Source organism: Miniopterus natalensis, chromosome 1 (genome assembly GCF_054644295.1).
Source record: "Miniopterus natalensis isolate mMinNat1 chromosome 1, mMinNat1.hap1, whole genome shotgun sequence".
NCBI classification, from domain to species: domain Eukaryota; kingdom Metazoa; phylum Chordata; class Mammalia; order Chiroptera; family Miniopteridae; genus Miniopterus; species Miniopterus natalensis.
Window position 1 is genome coordinate 79028761 of NC_142081.1, and position 19513 is coordinate 79048273.

General features: G+C 37.3%; 1 protein-coding gene across 2 annotated transcripts in view; it reads left to right on the forward strand.

Annotated features, from left to right (window-relative positions):
- Positions 1 to 6363: 6363 nt before the first annotated feature.
- BRMS1L (BRMS1 like transcriptional repressor) overlaps positions 6364 to 19513 on the forward strand; it is a 36296-nt gene continuing 23146 nt past the window's right edge. The window contains exons 1-4 of one of the 2 annotated variants that reach the window (XM_016198434.2): positions 6364 to 6536; positions 10767 to 10857; positions 15099 to 15226; positions 17137 to 17216. In XM_016198434.2, the coding sequence (XP_016053920.1) occupies positions 6395 to 6536; positions 10767 to 10857; positions 15099 to 15226; positions 17137 to 17216 (441 nt within the window). In that variant the 5' untranslated portion in view covers positions 6364 to 6394. The remainder of the gene's footprint in view (positions 6537 to 10766; positions 10858 to 15098; positions 15227 to 17136; positions 17217 to 19513) is intronic. The other variant, XM_016198435.2, reaches the window with a different exon arrangement.

Consider the following 19513-nt stretch of genomic DNA (forward strand, 5'->3'; position numbering starts at 1 on the left):
CTGTTTTCTTATCTTCCTAATTGCTTATTTGATCCTTTGCTTCATCTACTCTACTGTTAATTCACTATAATGTATTCTTCATTTCAATTATTGTATTCTTTATTTCTGACTGGTTCTTTTTTATGTTTTCTAACTCCATTTTTATGTTTCCTATCTCTTTGTTGAAGCTCCCACTGCGATCATCTATTCTTCTCCTAAGTTAGTTGAGCACCCTTATAACCCATATTTTGAACTCTGCATCTAGTAGATTGCTTGTTTGTCTTTGATTAATTCTTTTTCTGGAGTTTTGTTCTATTTTTTCATTTGGGATATGTTTCTGTCTCCTCATTGTGGCTGTCTCTTTATGTTTGTTTCTGTGTATTAGATAGAGCTGCTATGTCTCCAAGTCTTGGTAGAGTGACCTTATGTAGTAGGTGTCCTGTCTGGCCCAGTGGCACAGCCTCCCTGATCACCCAATCTGGGTGCTCCAAGTGTGTGGGTAATCAGGTCTCTGTATTACATTCTCATAACACTAGCAGAGAGCATACTTCAACTTGTATAGTTAATTATTTAATATTTATCTCTACTTTTCTGTAAGCTCTATGCAGGCATAAGCTGTGCTTGTTTTATTCATCAGTGAATCTCTTGAAACCAGCATAGTACCTGACATGTAATATACATTCAGTAAATAGTTAATATATAAATGAAAATGAGGGGATTTTTGACAATAATAGATAAGAAATTATGATGGGAGATTTTAAAATATTTATTGCTTCCATTTAAAAAACACTTATATTTTAAAGAAAAAAATTAGCTGTTTTAGTCAGAACTCTTTCAGCTAAAAGTAATGAACAGCCAATTAAAATAGCTTCACTGAAAAGAGGAATTTATCAGTTTATGTAACTGAAATTCAAAGGATTAACATAACACATACAGGGTGTCCCCCAAAAATGTATACACACTTTGAATAATTATAAAGGCAGTATTTATTAAAATACATTTCATTTTCAAAATGTAATACAATCTACAGACATTGTGTGTATACAGTTTTTTTGGGACACCCTGTATGGAGCCAGGAGCTTAAATAATGCCATCAGGAATCTTTCTGTTTCAGCTTTGCTTTCCCTCTATGTTGGTTCCCCTTTCCCCTGCTCACATGTGGAAGGATGAATGGCCCTATCAAACCTAGGCTCACAGGCTTAATAGAACTTTTAATTTCAAAAGACGAGAACTTCCTGATAGTATCAATAAAAATTCTGGCAGTGCCCATCATCATAGCCTTGATTGGCCCACATGTCTATCCCTGAGCCAGGAAAACATAATATTCTCATTATTCACCTGAACCAAATAGGCTGAATGGAGCAGAGGGGGTTCTCCAAAGAAAAGTCAGGAAGCTATTACCTCACAAAGGGAATAAGTACTGGGGAGGCCAAAATGAAAAACCATCTGAAGAGGAACTGTATAGATTAAAAATCAAACTACATATAAAATATTTACCCTTGAGAAAAATATTAGAGAAAAGGAAATTACTTAAAAAGAATTGGATAACGACTACAGAAAAGCACATGATAATGTGAACCATGAGATAGTGGAATAGTGGAATAATAATAATAACATAACCTAATAGAAATATTATAAAATTTATAGTTGAATTAATCCCATAACTAATTTTTGCAAGTAGTTAATTCAGGGATGGGTCCTGTACCAGTGAACGGGCTATTTCAAGTACTTTTAGGCTGTTTCATCCTTAAATAATTGGTCATGTCTTATATAATTGGTATAGCTATAAATTGGTCTCATCTAATTGTTGTGTAGGTCCCTAAAGTCCCTTTAGTTTGAATAATTTAAATGTTTACCCTGATTTTGAGTACGCATTATTAGTTGCAGCCTCTGGTCTCCTGTCTTTTGTTTTTCCAGCTACAGTACCATTATCTAGCCTGAGTCAATCAGTAATGACAAGATTTGTTGATTTTACAGCTTATGTCTCAGCTCCACCTAGTGGTAGTGATTGGGTTTTAAGTTTGCTTCCCTCAGAGGCAAGATTTGCTGATTAAAAAACAATGGAGCACAAGGAATATATATAAACATGAATGAGAGTAAAAAATGGACTTCTAGCTGCTTCCCTATATCTACTTTATTCCAAAGATGAAATTGAAAATTATATAAATGGAAGTTTTTAAAATTTTCTTCCTGCCCCAGGGTATACTCCCTGGGCTACATATATTCTACTTTGGAGACCGCTGACCTAGAGAAATCTTCCCACATATTCCCCACAATATACATATAATAATATTAATTGAGGAAACTATTTTTAATAATGAAAAAGGAAGCCATCTAAGTGTCTATTAACAGGTTAATGGGTAACATTTTTAACATTCATTAAGTGGAATATATGTACTCAATGGAATACTTTAGAGCAGGTTAAAATACTGGATTAGAGCTACTCATATCACAGTGGATAAATCTCAAAAACATTGTTAAGGAAAAAGGAAGTTGTAGCATGATATGTATGAGAACTACTTTAAAATATGAGCCTTTCAAAACATGTTAAAGCAATCCTACATATTATTTATGGACAGAAACATACAAAAGTAGTATGTACTATATGTTCATATTAACCATTGTCACCCCAATAAATTTAATAGTGCTTCTCTGTAAAAAAAAATAAAATAGTATGCACACATGCATGGCAATCAAAAACACCAAAGTCAGGATAATGGTTACTCTGGAAATAATTGAGACTGAGGAGGGATCTAAAGCAAATGTGGTAAAATACTAAGATTTGACAAAGCTTAGAGGTGACTACTCTGTTAGATATATAATATCCTGAATACTTTTTTATGTGTTTAAATTATTGCATAATATTAAAATATTTAATAAAACAGATTAGAAAAAAGTTACTCCAAATAAGATATGGGAGAAAAACTCAAAGGAAAAAGCCCAAATTATTTTATATCTACTTTGTACCAGAGCAAACCCAGTAGGAAAGGAGCAGCATAGGATTATCTACAAGAATCCTAAAAGGACTAGAATTCTGATAGGCAGGCCATTGGAGTGAATGAACCAAGAGCTAAAAAATTCAAAAATAAGGGGGAGTGACCTTGGGGGCATGTTTGTTTGTTTTTTTTTCTTTCAGCCTTACTATTTTTCTCCCCTTATTCTGCTTATATTTCCTACACATCTTTTCTAAAATATGTTTGGGGAAACAGGAAAGAAACTCCTTTTAAGCAAAACACTGCCATGCAACTCAAATTGCGTTATCTCCTATTATCTGTCTGCCTTAAACACAAATATAATGGTGGTAGGAATTTATGAGCTGTAAGAAAATTTAAAGATAATGTAATGCAACCTTCTCATTTTACAACTGACCAGAGATGATGTGGTTTGCCAAATTTAATTGGCTGGTTACTAGCAGAACCAGGGTGAGAATCTGTGCCTCATATTCAACTTCCTTCTGTATTTCTTTGAAAAGCAGAAACATATAAAGCACCTCCTAAAGGTGTACTGTATGCTGTCATTGAGTGCAGGTTCTGATGTCAAACTATCCAAGTTCAAGCCTAAATCTTATTAGCTGTGTGACCTTGGCCAAGTATCTATTCTGTGCCTCAGTTTCTTCATCTATAAAATGGAAGGCATAATCATTTTTAGTTCAAAGAGTAGTTATAAGGATTAAATGAATTAATGTACTTAAAGCACATTACCGTGTTTGGCACATAAAGACTGACCAGGAATCTAAGCTATTGTTACTATTTAGCACACACTTTGCTAGCTGCTGATATAACAGTGATTAACAGAGGCTTGGATTTTACCCACAGCTATTTTTCTTTGGTCTGGAGTTTAAGGAAACAAAATAAAACCAAACCACAGTTGAGATAATGTTTATAATTGGATATTTCAGCCCAGCCGGTGTGGTTCAGTGGTGGAGTGCCAACCTAGGAACCAAGAGGTCTTGGTTTGATTCCCAGTCAGGGTACATGTCTGAGTTGCTGGCTCGATCCCCAGTAGGGGTCGTACAGAAGGCAGCCAATCGATGTGTGTCTCTCTCTCTCTCATTGATTTTTTTTTTTCCCTGTGTTATAAAAAACTAACTTTAAGGTTTATTTTTATAACTTTAACCAGATCTCATCGATGTTTATCTCTCTCTATCGCTCTCCCTTCCTCTCTAAAAATAAAAAAAAACAATTTTTTTATATATTTCACAGAGATATAAATTTCCAGTTTCTCTTGAAAATTGGAAGTCTGACATCTAGGCCAGAATTCTGACGTAGTAACAACAGCCTGGAGCTACAAGCAGTTGCTTCCTTTAGGCCCCATCACTCACATAATGTATGTGCATATGCCCAGACACTTCCAGTTTCCATCTTTTTTTAAAAATTATTTATTTTAATACTCACCCGAGGATATATTTTTATTGATTTTTAGAGAGGAAGGGGATAGAAAGAGAGAGAGATATCAGTTGATTGTCTCCTGTGTGCACCCGGACTGAGGACCTAATCCGAAACCTAGGTATGTGCCCTGACTGGGAATCAAACCCAAAACCTTTTGGTGCAAGGGATGACACTTCAACCAGCTGAACCACTTCGCCAGGACTCCACTTGGCCAGGACTCCAATTTCCATCTTTTAACTTCACCTGCCTGACCACTGCATGCTTTTGAAACTGTATCTGCTAATAATACAAAATACAGTGTGGCAGAAACAATTACAAAGTTGCAAAGTGCAAAGTACAGAAGTAGCCTGAAAGAACATGAGTGTGTATGGTGGAGGTGCTGCTGGTGATGTATGTTGTCAAGAAAGCGGCTTTGAAAAAGGAGTGGAAGAAGGTTGCAGGGGGAATAAGATGTGCAAATACACTGAGATGGGAAAGTGTGTGTTTAGCAACTGAGGGATTCAGTTATGAAGAATATAGTAAGAAGAGGAGAAGTAGACTAACACTAGATAATAAAAGTCCTTTAGTTTGCATTTTACCCTGTAGGAGATGGATAGCCCTTGAAATGTTTTCTGTCACTAAATTCTAAATCTAACTGTAATGCAATTATGCCTGGAATCCCTTACCATCCTCCATAAAGTGTTTTGGACCTTGTGTTTGAGAATGAAATGCTGTAAAATCCACAATATCCTATGAATATCTTTCAATAGTAAGTTAGCACTTTAAGAAGAAGCTCTACCTTTATAATGGATAAAATATAGTTTTAGATTTGTCTGCAAGTGAGGTTTCCTCCTTTGTAAAATGGGGATAATAATAGCACCAACCTCCGGGCTATTAAGAATTAAATTCAGGCCCTAGGTGTTTCTGCGCAGTGGTTAGAGTGTCGGTCTCTCTCTCTCTCTCTCTCTCTCTCTCTCTCTCTCTCTCTCTCTCTCTCTCTCTCTCTCTCTCTCCCCCTCCCTTCCATTCTCTCTGAAAAGCAATGGAAAAAAAATCCTTGAGTGAGGATTAAAAAAAAAAAAAGAATTAAATTCAGAATAACCTATGGACACCTGATACAGAGTAAAAGTGGCCAACTAATTTTAGTTATGATTGTGATCTTTATTGAGTCTTCCCTGTGTATCATCCCTCTCATTGAGAAAACATAACATTTCATTAATCAATTAAGTATTTTTCATTGAAAAATTGAAGTTATATCAAGACTAGTGGCATCTTTGGGCTGTATTTGGTGGAAGTGTAAAAAAATACTAGATGAAATGCCAAGATAAAACCTCCTTCTATATTATTGATTGCAGAAGCTTCAAGAACAATGTAAAGATTTTTGTGCAGCATGGAAAGTGCAAGTTATCGTCTGCAGTTACTAATAAACTCAACGTAAGAGTTTATTAATGGTAATAAAGGTGCTTAGGTAGTAGAGACGTTTCTCCAGTTCCCCCAGGCCCAAGGAGGAGGGAAAACGCTCGGAAAAGACCTTTTTCACGTCTGCCAGTAACATCTTAGACAGCTGGGGAGCTCGAACAATCACTTGGCGGGAAAAGAATAGAGACTAAATTCGCACAATCTGTTTCTGTTTAGCTTATAAACTGCGGTCGAGTCTGTCAGCTTTCGAGCCTTGTGGGACTTGAAGTCCGGAGGGAAGAAGTGGTCAGGGCTTTTGGAGCTTGGCAGCCAGCAGCCCCTGCAGGTCTGCGCTGAAAGGACTACAACTCCCGGCAGAAACGGCGGGGCCGCGCCGCAGCTACGGGCAACCAACCGCACCTGAGCGGGGCCGGCCCCGCCCCCGGCTCGGGGCCGGCCTCCGCCAATGGCAGAGCCCCGGTGCGGAGCCTCTGGGTTAGGTTGTGAGGCTCGGCTGGAGGCGGGGAGGAGCCCGGGGGCTCAGAACCAGCTCGGCCGCTGGGTGGGTCGGGGCGTTCGGCGCGCCCTTCATTGAAGCGGCGGTGGCCGGGCTGGGCACCGGGGGTGGGAAGCGACGGCGCGGCTGGAAAATGCCAGTCCATTCCCGCGGGGATAAGAAGGAGACGAACCATCACGATGAGATGGAGGTGGACTACGCCGAAAACGAGGGGAGCAGCTCCGAGGACGAGGACACGGAGAGCTCGTCGGTCTCCGAGGATGGGGATAGCTCAGGTGTGCCACCCCGCGGGGCTGGGAGCGAGCCCGCGCGCCCGGCGAGCGACAGGCCGCTCCCCGCACGCCGGGCAGCTGCGTCTGCTGGGAGCGCGGGGCGGGGAGAGCGGGGGGCGGAGACTGGCTCCCGGCCCTCGGCTGCGCCCGGACGGTCGCGGGGCGCCGTCTGGCTCCGGGCGGGTCGCGGTCGGCGGGCGGGGCGGGGCAGGACGCGGCCCCAGCTTGTCCGGCCCCGGACGCCGCGCGCTCCGGCTCGCGGTCGGACCCGCCCCGGGACCTCCGGGCAGTGCCGCAGGCGATCCACCGGAGCGGGGACTGTGCCGCAGCTTGTCTGGGAGACCCTGGAAATAGCTCCTCTCCCCAAACCACAGATCTCTTTCCTTCCTTTGCACCTCGGCAACCCTTCTCTGTACGGGTGGATTGTCGGGGCCGAGCTTAGATTCGTACCGGATCTTGGGTAGCTTAGAATTGAACCTCCGCGTTCACGTCAGTCCCTCAGCCCGCGCTAGACATCAGTCAGTGCCCTGGCGGGGGCGGGGGGTGTGACTTGGGAACTGTCCTGTTTAAAGCATCTCTGAAGTTTTCCAGACTCAGAAGAGCCCAACATCAGGGGTGATATGGGAATCTTGTGCGAATAAATTGGCCTATTTTTGGCTACTTTGAAATTCTCCAGATCTTTTCCTCCCTGCAATATTTTCTAACTTTGGGTTGTTAGGAGTGGAAGTGGTGTTTTTGGCGGGGTCCCTGGGGGTGGTGGGGGGGAGCAGATTAACACTACAAATCAATTTTGCAAACTTTTAGGAATGATTATTAAAAAAAAATAATAATGGAATGGAATTTGTGATTACCTGGACTCTCTTCCTTCTATCCATGTGATAAAGATGAGACAAAGTGTTTTTCTTGGCCCGATTTTGGCCATGTAAAGCAAGGATGGATGACAAGTTGATGACATTGTATTATCACCCTGACACTCTTTTTAGGTTTCCCTTTACAAGCAAATCTCTGTGGAAGTATGTAATTTCAATCAATAAATTAGCCACCGAAAAATAAGTATTTATGAGTGACTTCTTTGTGGAGCACTGGGCACTACTCAGTGTGAGCTGTAAATAGTTATGATCTGATCTCAGTTAAAGAACTGCCTTAAGTCACCACTTGATTAAATTGCCAAATGAATGCTAATAAACAATGCTGTAGGAATTCAGAGGTGGAGGTAATCTTTTCAAAATAGAGTGGACAGCAAAGGCTAGTTGAAGAAGGTGGGAATGCCTTAATTATCTTGAAGAATGGGTAGAATTTGGATTGGGATGGTAATGGCAAGGTGTTTCTGTAGGAGGAGGAATGAAAGAAAAAGTATAAAAGGCTTATTCAAAAGAGCGAGAAAACCAGTTTAGTTGGGAGAAGGATTTGAAGTAGGAAAGGAAAGGAAAGGGAAGGGGAAGGAAAAGGAAAGGAAAGGAAAGGGAAGGCATAGATATCAAAGATTTTTTAAAAGCACCAAACAGGATTGAAGAATGCAAAGAAACTGGTGGTAGGAAGAACAGAAGAGTAAAAAATTTGAGATGATGGAAAATAGAGTATTTCAGACATGCTGCCTTTGAGATGATGGTGGTATATGTAAGTTAGAGTACCCAGCTGACAGGTGGAAATGTGGCATTGGAACCCATCTGGGATGGGAAGCATAATTAGGACTTCATCTGGCAAGCCATAAAAATAGGTGAGATTTCAAAAGTGAGGAATACCGAAAAAGAACATCTAGACTGGATGCGAATACATTTCCTAGATCTGTAAAACATTTTATCTTCAAGTGTTCTTTTTTTTGAATGGGAGTTAGGATCTCACTATTGGTTAAAATTCTCCCTCTCTAATTTTTATGTTAACTGTTGTGACTTTTCACTGGTTTTTATTCTATCCCAGAAAATAATGAAAAATTTAATTTGTGAAGAATGTAGTAATAACAAGTCAAACACTTTTTAATACTTTATTTTAATTGATTTCAGAGAGGAAGGGAGAGAGAGAAATATCAAGAGTGTAATTGATTGTCTACCTCCTGCATGCCCTCTGCTGGGGATCAAGCCCACAACTGGGGCATGTGCCCTGACCAGGAATTGAACTGTGATCTCCTGTATTTATAGGTCAATGCTCAACGGCTGAGCACACCAGCCAGGCGTAAGTCAGACTTTTTAAGTGCAAAGAAATTGTAAAAGTAAATTTTGCAGTTTTGTACTTGTAAAAGCATATCTTTTTTTAAATATATATCTTTATTGATTTCAGAGAGAGGCAGAGAGAGGGAGGGAGAGAGAGAGAGAGAAACATCAATGATGAGAGAGTCATTGATCAGCTGCCTCCTGTATGCCCTCTACTGGGGATCAAACCCGTAACCCGTGTGTGTATGTGTCCTGACCGAGAATCATACCTTGACCTCCTGGATCCTAGGCCAATGCTCAACCGCTGAGCCACGCCTGGCTGGGCAAAGGATATCTTTTTTACTATTGGTCTTACATGTTCAACTTCCAGTTTTATTCTTCTCATACCTTGGTATGAGCAGGTCCTAAGGCTACAGAAAAAAATCTATCCAGAGATAGTGGGGAGTGAGTCATCTTGAGGGATCAAGTTTTAAATAGCCAAGGAGTAAGCTATTAAAAGCCAGATATAATTTAAATGTTTTAGAAAAGTTTAAAAAAAGAGTCATATACTTCCTTGCTATGTGAAAATAACAGAACATAATTTAACTTTTGCTCATAGTTTGACCTTTATTTACTGAATATCAAGATGCACATCATTTTATACAGACTGCTGGTTGCCAGAAGGGAGGGGGGTTGGGGGGAGTGGGTAAAAAAGGTGAAGGGATTAAGAAGTACAGATTGGTAGTTACAAAATAGTCATGGGGATGTAAAGTACAGCATAGGGAATATATTCAATAATATTATAATAACTATATATGGTGCCAGGTGGGTACTGGAAATGTTAGGGGAACACTTTGTAAAGTATATGATTGTCTAACCACTGTGCTGTACACCTGAAACTAATATGAAATAACACTGAATGTTAAAAAAATGATGTAGATTAATTTTATACTTCAGTCATTTTGATGTGTTGAATATATATGATGTAAAAATTGAAGATATGAAATATAGGACAGACCTGGTCATTAACATTGTCTTTCTTAAAAAGCTTGCTTTTCTCATTTCCTTCTTTCTCACTGACTGACAGTAATTTGGGGGAGAGGGAACAATGGGAGTATAAGAATATTAGATGAACCCTGGTGGGGTAGTTCAGTTGGTTAGATTGTTGTCCTGATATGCCAAGGTCTTGGGTTCAATTCCTGGTCAGGGCACATACAAGAGTCCACCAGTGAATACATAAATAAGTGGAACAGGAACTTGATGCTGCTCTGTCTCTCCCTCTCTTTCTCTAAAATCAGTAAGAAAGAAAAAAAAAGAATAGGAGAGATGAAGATATCCTGTTAACATAATGAGATTAGTTTTCTTTTTTATGTGATTAGCAAATCAGCCATGTGAGCAGTTCTGGAAGAATTACAAAAGTGTTTTTGAGCAATTATTAACCTTTAAAGGAAGGAATCATTTTGGTGCTTAAGTTCTGGTGGGTTGGTGGAAAACAAACCAAAAGTGGGTTAATTACTTTATAGTCATAACTTAATGTCAGCTCTTTAAAATGATTTAAAAATTAATAAAAAAGTCTATAGTTTTAACTCTCATCTGTATTGTAGGTTAAAACCTATAGTGGAAATTATTTTAGATAAATATTTTTTTTCTCTTAAGGCTAATATAGGCCTTGCATATCTAACTTCATATTACAGTGTTTCCCCCCCCCCCTTTTTTAACCATTTGAATTAACATTCAGATATATTTGGAACATAGAACTAATATTATTTTATTTAAATAATTAATTATTTTTATTTTTGAGAGTACATTTGTTAAAGCTAGAGACAATGAAACAAGGAAGGGCTTAGGATAGAAGAGCCTTGGTGGGGTTGCTTTGGCTCACTGAGAAGTCAGAGAAAAGGGGCCTTGGAGACAGGTTCAGGGAGTTATTAGCCTGGACAAGCTGCTGCTGCCCATTGCTCCCCTGGTTGCAAGTTTCATGGGGACCCTTGGAGTTTAGGAGTTTCATGCCTGTGGGTGAACAAGATGGGGAAGGGAAAGACGTGGGCGTACTCCAGGGGAGAGAGTGTGCCTAATTTTATTTTTGATATTTGCCTTTTATTAACAGAAATGGATGATGAAGATTGTGAAAGAAGAAGAATGGAGTGTTTAGATGAAATGTCCAATCTTGAAAAACAGTTTACGGATCTCAAGGATCAGTAAGTAGTGACATTAGAAGGTCATTGTCACTGAATCTCAACCATGTCATATGCATAGTAGCACAAGAGAAATTATATTCACCCTGAACTGTTTTCTTCTTTGTGTGTTGTGGGACTGACTGATCTGAAAGAGGCTTCAGCTATTGTTTGCTTAAGACTTTATTAACTAAACTGAAGGTTTTGAGGCAGGGTTTTTGGGGTATAATAAGATTTCTATGTGTATGTTAATTAAAATGTTTTCCCTGGGTTGTTGCACACTTGGGTCTAATCTGCTTATTCAATCCTTTGCTAAATAATTGGGTAAAGGTAGCATTTTAAAAATTTGAGAATAGAGAAAATATTTCCCAAAGATGGCAGAGTGATTTTTGTTTATATCTTGACATTGGATATTACATACATTACATGTTTTTACATGCATTATTTAGTTTGCTTCTTGGAGCAACTCTATAAGGTTGGGAGATAGTCTTATCTCCATTTTACTTGTGAGAAAACTAATGCTCAGAGAGGTTAAGTGATTTTCCCATAGTTCATCAGAGAGTGGTAAGTTAAGCCGGGCTTTCTACCTCCTAGTGATATTTGTATTCCTTCCACTAAGACACATTACTTTGGAGGAAATGCAGTGGAGTAGAAAGAGCACAGGCTCCATATCCAGGCTTTCTCAATAGATGAAAACAGTATAATAATAGCTTTATTATTGAGTGAGCAATATATAAAATTCTTGGCCATTTGCTTGGCGTAGAGTAGGTGCTTATTAGGTACATCTCGCACCCCTCCCCACCCTTTATAATGCCAGAACTCTTAATGTAAAATTGGTAACACAAGAATAGGTTCCAGCGATTTGAGAGAACAAAATAGATGCAGATAGAGATTAAAAAACAACAACTCTTAAAGGCGGGTGAGCTTTCACTTTGGAAGTTGCTGGCAAGGTCATGGGGCATAGCTCTGTATTAGGAATTGTAGTGAAAGAGAGAAACTTCCGGGAATATAGACACCTTCCGTGTGCGAGAGCTCTTCGTGCCTGAATTCTTCATAATTTTACTGCTTATTCTTTCCCCCAACCAGCTCCCTAGAGAAGCCCAAAGAGGAGATGAAAACTCAGTTAATACTTGGAATTGCCAGACTCAACTGGGACAGATTTGTTTACCGTAGGAATCCTGCTATTTATGCAATTTCTGGTCTTACCTTTCATTGGTAGTAGAGATGAATGTATAGATAATGTCCCATGCTAGTGCAACACATTAATACGCGCAGTTCAGAATCACCCAAAGTTTAAAATTTTGGACTTAAAAAAACATGGTATCATTTCCTTATTCTAAACATTTACATTATTAATTTTGAATTAAAATGAGTTTAGATCCCCAAAGAATCCATTATTTGAGAAACACAAAGAGTTCATCCTTTATCATTCTGGAACAGAGGAAACAGATTTGTATTTTTCTATTTTAGTACAAGTAATCCATGAATGAATAATTCTCATACAATTAATTAAGATATACCTGCTAGGCTTTTAAAGTTTATTTTATAGTTACTCAAGAAATGAAAATTACTGTAAAGCTCTGGTGTAATGTATTACATAGGAAAGCTTGCAGCTAGTCAGTCATTCAGCCTAATCTTGTTCATCTTGGGGCTGGCAGTTGCCTTGATCTTTTGCTTTCTCATGACTCACTATGACCACAAGCCAGCTACCCCTACCAGCTTCATTCAACTCTGAAAGTGTTAAAAGTAGAACCATTACCATTATTTAATAGAATTCTTCCTCAAGAATTGGTGTCCAGAAATGTTATAGAAAGTAGAAAAAAAGTTAATCTTTGCATCTGATTTATACTTATTTTTTTTTCTTGCCCCTTTTGCCTTGTTTGTTATTTTTATCCTGTGTATCTCTGTAAGCTGTCTCACATGCTCTTTAGAAAAGGTGAGAAATAAACTAACATAATAATAATAATGATAGTAATATAGTAATATAATTATCCTGCTTCTCCTGTTCTAGTACCACAGGGCACAATAGCACTCCTTTCATAAGACAGAAAATTCACCATTTGCAGTTTGTTTGGTGGTGGAAGGTGAGTTCTTCCACCTCCTTAAAAAGATAAAAGAACTTACACCACCCAAGTTCCCATTCATTTCAATATTCATTGTCCAACAAATATTAATTAAGCATCTACTCTGTGAGTAGTATTGTTGCTGCTGAGGGACTCCTGATCCTTGACTTTGATAAGTTTATACTTGAATTCTAAGGTTGTGGAAATTATATTGGTTTTGAGGAATCTATTCTTTTAAAATGATAGTTAATTGAATATTGTTAATTCACATATCCTCTTCATTCAAGATGCTCTTCACCTATTCAGGACACCTTATCAATGTTTTGTATAAGTTTTGTGTTTTTAGGTGCAGTAATCCTTTGTATCACATTTTTATCATTTTGCCTAAAGTTGTACAGTAAGTCCTCACTTATTGCAGTCAATAGGTTCTTTGACTTTAGGCAAAACAACATAACAAAACCAGTTTTACCACAGGCTAATTGATATAAACAAGAGTTAAGTTTCTATACTACCTCATCAATATTATAACAAAATGACCTTGAATGAAACTGTTATTTGGGGACCTACTGTATTTATAGTTTCAAAAAGTATAAGTATCATGTTGTACTTTTCTGACGTTACACATTTGTTTGTCATTGTATTTTGAGTTTAGAAAAATTTAACCCAGACATGATAATGTATTATTTTGACAGTTAACTCAGATTATTTTTTTTCCCTTTTTGTTTACTTAAAAGAATATTTATTGCATTAACACACAAACTTGCTTTATTCCTTCAGAATCATTATGTAAATTTCTATGCTAATTATAATGATCCATTATAGATGCTGTTGACTGTCTTAATTGTATTGCTTTATATTTTCAAGAGGAGGAAAAAGCAGAATTTTATATGAAAGCCAGGTACCATGTTCTCAAAAGCCAACTGCTAGTTATACTAACACCTACAAGCTTAATCAGTGCTTTCTTTTGGAAGTTACTACGTGCCATCCTTGTGACATATTATGACATATTCTTCACCTATGATAAAAGTAATAAATGGCAAGAAAAGAATTTACAAAATGATTTTAAATTGTTAATCTGCTTTGAAATTTTTTGAATATCTTTTTAATTTTTTTTTATTTTTAAAAGTAGGGTAGGGTTCACTTTTATTTTATTTTTTACATGTCTATATCTGTATTGACTTCAGAGAGAGGGAGAGAGATAGAAGCATCAATAATGAGACAGTCATTGATAGGCTGCCTCTTGCACGCCCCTGACGGGAATCTGAGCCCGTTACCCGGGCTGACCCGGAATGGAACTGCCATCTCTGGGATTCTAGGTGGATGCTCAACTGCTGAGCCGCGCCTGGTGGGGCTGGATAGCTTGAAAATGCCGCAAAACCAGGATTAGAAGTACCTTTCATAAAGAATGACAATGTAAACATTTTCCTGTTAAAAGAGCTCTGTCTTGCAGAATTATTTCCAAAAATAAACATTGAGTTATCTCACATACTTCGTCTTTGATAAGCTAAAGGTATTGGTGCGATAGCTGGCAAATTAGAATATTTTATGTGGACTGGAATTCGGCAATAGGGATCTCCTGCCCCATTTTCATTCCCCATCCATGGAACAACTCATTTTGTTATAGCATCTTCAGGTGTGGTCCAGATGAACTGGGTATGCCAGATCACAAGTTCTATAGTTTTTCTATTTTCTGTAGTGCTATTCGTTTTACCTTCATCACTCTACTTCTTCTTTGTTCTTTTTTAAATCAAGTAGGCTAAATATTGTCCTCCAGTAAAGGTGGAGAGAAGCCAGGGAATTATCTCTTTTGACAACTAATAATGTCTCAAGTTGTTCAAATTGATTTCTTTTAAACTCAGTGCTTAAATGACCTTTTCTCTTAGACTCAATTTATTGTGATGCAATTAAAACAAACCCCAAAATTTAGAGTGCCCAAAAGTAGTTATTTCAGTTGTGTTTTTTTGAATTGTGAATTAACCGTTAAAGAGGATATATCTAAAAAACGATAGAAAAATATTTATTTTGTGATTAAATACATAAAGTCAAATAATGTAATTGAGTTTTTAACTTGAGACCAAGGCAAAAATACATTTGGTAGGTTATTAGAATATGAATATTAGGAAGAGATAATGTATAGAAATGGTAAATTGTTAGCCTTTGTTGGGCTTTTAAAATTAATATCTTAATTTTTGCTTTGTTAAGACTTTATAAAGAACGATTAAGTCAGGTGGATGCAAAACTACAAGAAGTCATAGCTGGAAAAGCACCAGAATATTTGGAACCACTGGCAACTTTACAAGAAAATATGCAAATTCGTACAAAGGTAGCAGGTAGGAAAGTGAAACATCTTTTTCATATAGTAGACTATGAACTCTTCAGTAGATTTAAAAGGTGATTGTCAAGTGAGCATTTGTTGTTCATGGAATCACAAATATGTTTACTGCTGACCAGAGTGTTTCACTGTCAATCAGCCCACAGTTATTTATTAAATGCCTTTTGCTTTTCTCTGCTGCTGTGGGGTATCAAAAAAAAAAAAAGGCCCTCAATTGCTCACAGTGTTACAGTGTGGTTGAGAAGTTATTTCCACAGGTGAAACAATTAGAAAACCATGATAGTTTCATTAAGAGATACTGTTACTGTCACAGTTTAATTTCCTATTAGATAAAGTTCAATTTAAATACTCGTAGTAGTTTTCACCTGTAAGAGTGATAAGGATTTATTTATTTATGAAAACATTAAAAGGTGTTTGATCAAGATATAGAGAACAGGGAATTAGCCTTCAACCGGATAATTTAATGGTAGTTTTTGATTTTGATAGGATTTTTTACTCATTTGTGGCTACAAATACATGAAAATGTGCTATAGTATTTGTATGATTAAATTTCACTCTTCTGTTTGTAATTGGAATCCAACCTCAGAATTGTATCCTAGCACTCATAACAAGGATGTATCCATTTAAAGATCACTTTGGTTTTTCACAGTCAAACTAAAAACTGAATTTTAATTAATGAAGATGCTGATTGTTTTCTTTTTTTGGACACTAATTGATCCTCATGTACTTGTTATACCAGATGCATTGTTGATAATAGTTACTTTTTGTTACTAAACCCACCTTAATCCAAATTTTATTATTGAGTGCTTAATATTAAATATGTAGATGATGTGTTACCCAACTTGCTTGCTGTCTGCATATTGGTTTAGCACACCCTTAAAAATAAGCATGTTTGTAATTTTCTTTGACGTTCTGAAAGAACTAAGTAAGACTTACTGGGTGTTTAGGAAATACTACTTGAGTCAATTATTCAAATTTCTACTCTGTGGCCTTCCTTTAGTTTTTGATTGTATGAAGAATAGTGTGTATGAATGTGTTGCTAATGGCATAGTTCCAGATATCTGTCCCTTGCCTTTACTATATGAGAAATATTTATATTTCTAAGGCCAACTATGGCATTGAGTTTAGTATATACATCCAGAGCTCTTTGCCATTTTTGTGATGGTTTATTTGTGTGGCCATGTTGCCTTGGTGCCTCTGAGTTAAACTCTCTAGAGCATCCATCCTGTAGGTAAAGCCCAGTCAGGAGCTCAAACATCACAGATTTTGTTATATCAGTTTATACACTTAATACTCTTACAAGCTTTGGACTCTAAATAGTAGTTCAAAAATTATGTTTTTGATGGCTATGGTATCCAGTTGTTTGAGTATATATGATTAATGAAACCAGAGCTTATTGACTCTGTTTCCATTATGTGTCCTCAGAGATTGTTTTTCATAGGAAAAGAGTTTTGTTTTCATTTTGGACATTCTCTATCAAACATTGAGGGGCATTCTTTGGAAGAACTAAAATTTGCAGTTTAGTTTCTTACTCATTTTTTTTTTTTTTAAATATATCTTTATTGATTTCAGAGAGAGGAAGGGAGAGAGAGAGAGAGAAACATCAATGATGAGACAGTCCTCATTGATCAGCTGCCTCCTGCACGCCTCCAGCTAGGCATCGAGCCCGCAACCCTGGCAGGTGCCCTGACCAGGAATCGAACCGCGATCTCCTGGATCCCAGGTCGCTGCTCAACCTGCTGAGCCACGCCCAACCGGGCTCTTCCTAACTCTTACACTTGTAGTTTTCTAGTCTTCAATTTCTTCTTGATTCATCTTATTAAAATACAGTTAGGACAATTTCTGTAGGGAAGTGACAATGAAACTACTTGTTGCAAACATAATCAGAATAATTGTGTTTGGTTGCAGGAATCTATAGAGAGCTCTGCTTAGAATCTGTAAAGAACAAATATGAATGTGAAATTCAAGCTTCTCGCCAGCATTGTGAGGTACTGTTATTTTGCTTAACCTTTAATAATTTCATTTCTTCAAGCCTTTTCAGAGTGCAAAAGTTTAAAAAGTAAATAAAATAAGTAAAACAAAATTAAATAGTACTTTAGCTTATCACTTGTGTGAATTTTTTTTTTAAATACAGTTGTACTGGAAGCTATATTGAAAATAAGACACAAAGGAAGGACCACAGAAAAGAACTAAGTGAGATAATTTTTTACAGTTTTGCAGCTGTTACCTTAAAAAGAGTTTGTAATGATTATGTCATCTAGCATCACTGAAAATATTAGTGTAATATTCACTGTAGTGTTATTTACAGTAGCCAAGATCTGGAAACAGCACAAGTGCCCATCAGTAGATGAGTGGATGAAAAAAGCTCTGGGACATTTACACAATGGAATACTACACGGCCATAAAAATGAAGGAAATCTTACCTTTTTCGACAAAGAGATGGACCTGGAGAATATTATGCTAAGTGAAATAAGCCAGTCAGAGAAAGACAAGTACCATATAATCTCATTTATATGAGGAATCTGATGAACAAAATAAACTGCCAAACAAAATAGAACAAGAAGCATGGATACATGGAACAGACCAACAACTGTCAGAGGGGAGTGGGTGGGCGACTGGATGAAAGAAGGTGAAGGGATTAGTCAAAGAACGTATATGCATAACCCATAGACACAGGTAATAGTGAGGTGATGGCCAGAGGGAAGGGAGCACTGGGGCTGGGTGGAGGTGGGCACAGGATGGGGTTGGGGATTGGGGACATCTGTAATAGTGTCAACAATAAAAATAAAGTTAAAAAAATTAGTGTAATATGCAAGTTAAGACTCATTCAGTAGTATAATTAGAATGTTGGGCTATGTTATCAATGTCTGACAATGTATGTCTGCATCTTTGGGCATAAATTTCTATTTATGGCAAAAAATAGATGTACTTTTCTATAGGTTCTATGTATTTTGAATAGCACTTAAAAAACAGAGTGTTAACACATTTTTTTTTAATATATTATTTTACAGATAACTTTTCATAAAACCTAGATAAGATCTTAAGCGTACTAGTGGAAATAAGAGGACAAATTCTATAATGATTCTTAACGTTTTTAAATTTTAATGATTCTTATCTTACTTTAAACATATACCTTTATAAATCATTAAAATACTAAGAGTGGATAGGTATGAAAATGGTGGAGCTTCTTGTTTCATTTTTCTGATTACAACTGAAATGAAACATCTTTTTGATGTTTACTGGCTATTTGGATTTTTTTTCCTAAGAAGTGCCTGTGTATGTCTTTTGCCTTAATGTGGCTGCTACTCTTTCCCTCGTTGATTTTAGAGGTTCTTCATATATCCTGGATATGAATGCCTTGCTGGTTATGTTTTGCAAGTATTTTTACCCAGGCAGTGGGATGTCTTTTAACTCTTTTTGATGACTTGATGAACAAAAGTTTTACATTTTAATATAGTTGAAGTTATCATTTTTCCTTTATGATTATGTGCTTTTTGTGTCTTCCCTACTTTGAGGTAAAAAGATGTATCTTCCTTTAAAATTTGAAAATTTGCTTTTTAACATTTAGATCAATAAATTACCTTTAATTACTTTTTGTGTGTGGAATAATGTATGGATTTAATTTTATTTTCTGCACATGGATAGGTAATTTCAATACTCTTATATACTCCATTGTTTCCCCACTAATCAGCAATTGTAACTCTTTTTTTGTATCAAATGTCCATATATGTGATGTCTGGTTTCTAGCTTTTTTCATTTGCTCTGTTGGTCTGTTTGGCTATTTCTGCACCAATTTCACAATATCTTTTTTACAGCTTTCAATCTAGTAAGTCTTGATAGCTCAATAACCTGATGATTTTACCTTGTTCTTTTTCTTCTCACAATTGTTATTGTTAAAAAAGTTTTTTTTAATTGAACTTATTGGGGTGACACTGGTTAACAAAATTATACAGGTTTCAGGTGCACAATTTTACAACACATCACCTGTACACTGTATTGTGTGTTCACCCCCTCAAGTCAAGTCTCCATCTATCACCATTTATCCCTGATATACCTTCTTCCACCCCCCTCCACCCCACCAGCAATCACCACACTGTTGTGTGTGTTTAATCCCTCCTCCCCACACACACAGCCCCCTCCACACACACACAGCTGTCAGCCTGTTCTCTATCCATGAGTCAGTCTCTGTTTTGCTTATTAGTTTATTTTGTTCGATTCCACATATGAGTGAAATCATATGGCACTTGTCTTTCTCTGCCTGGCTTATTTCACCTAGCGTAACACT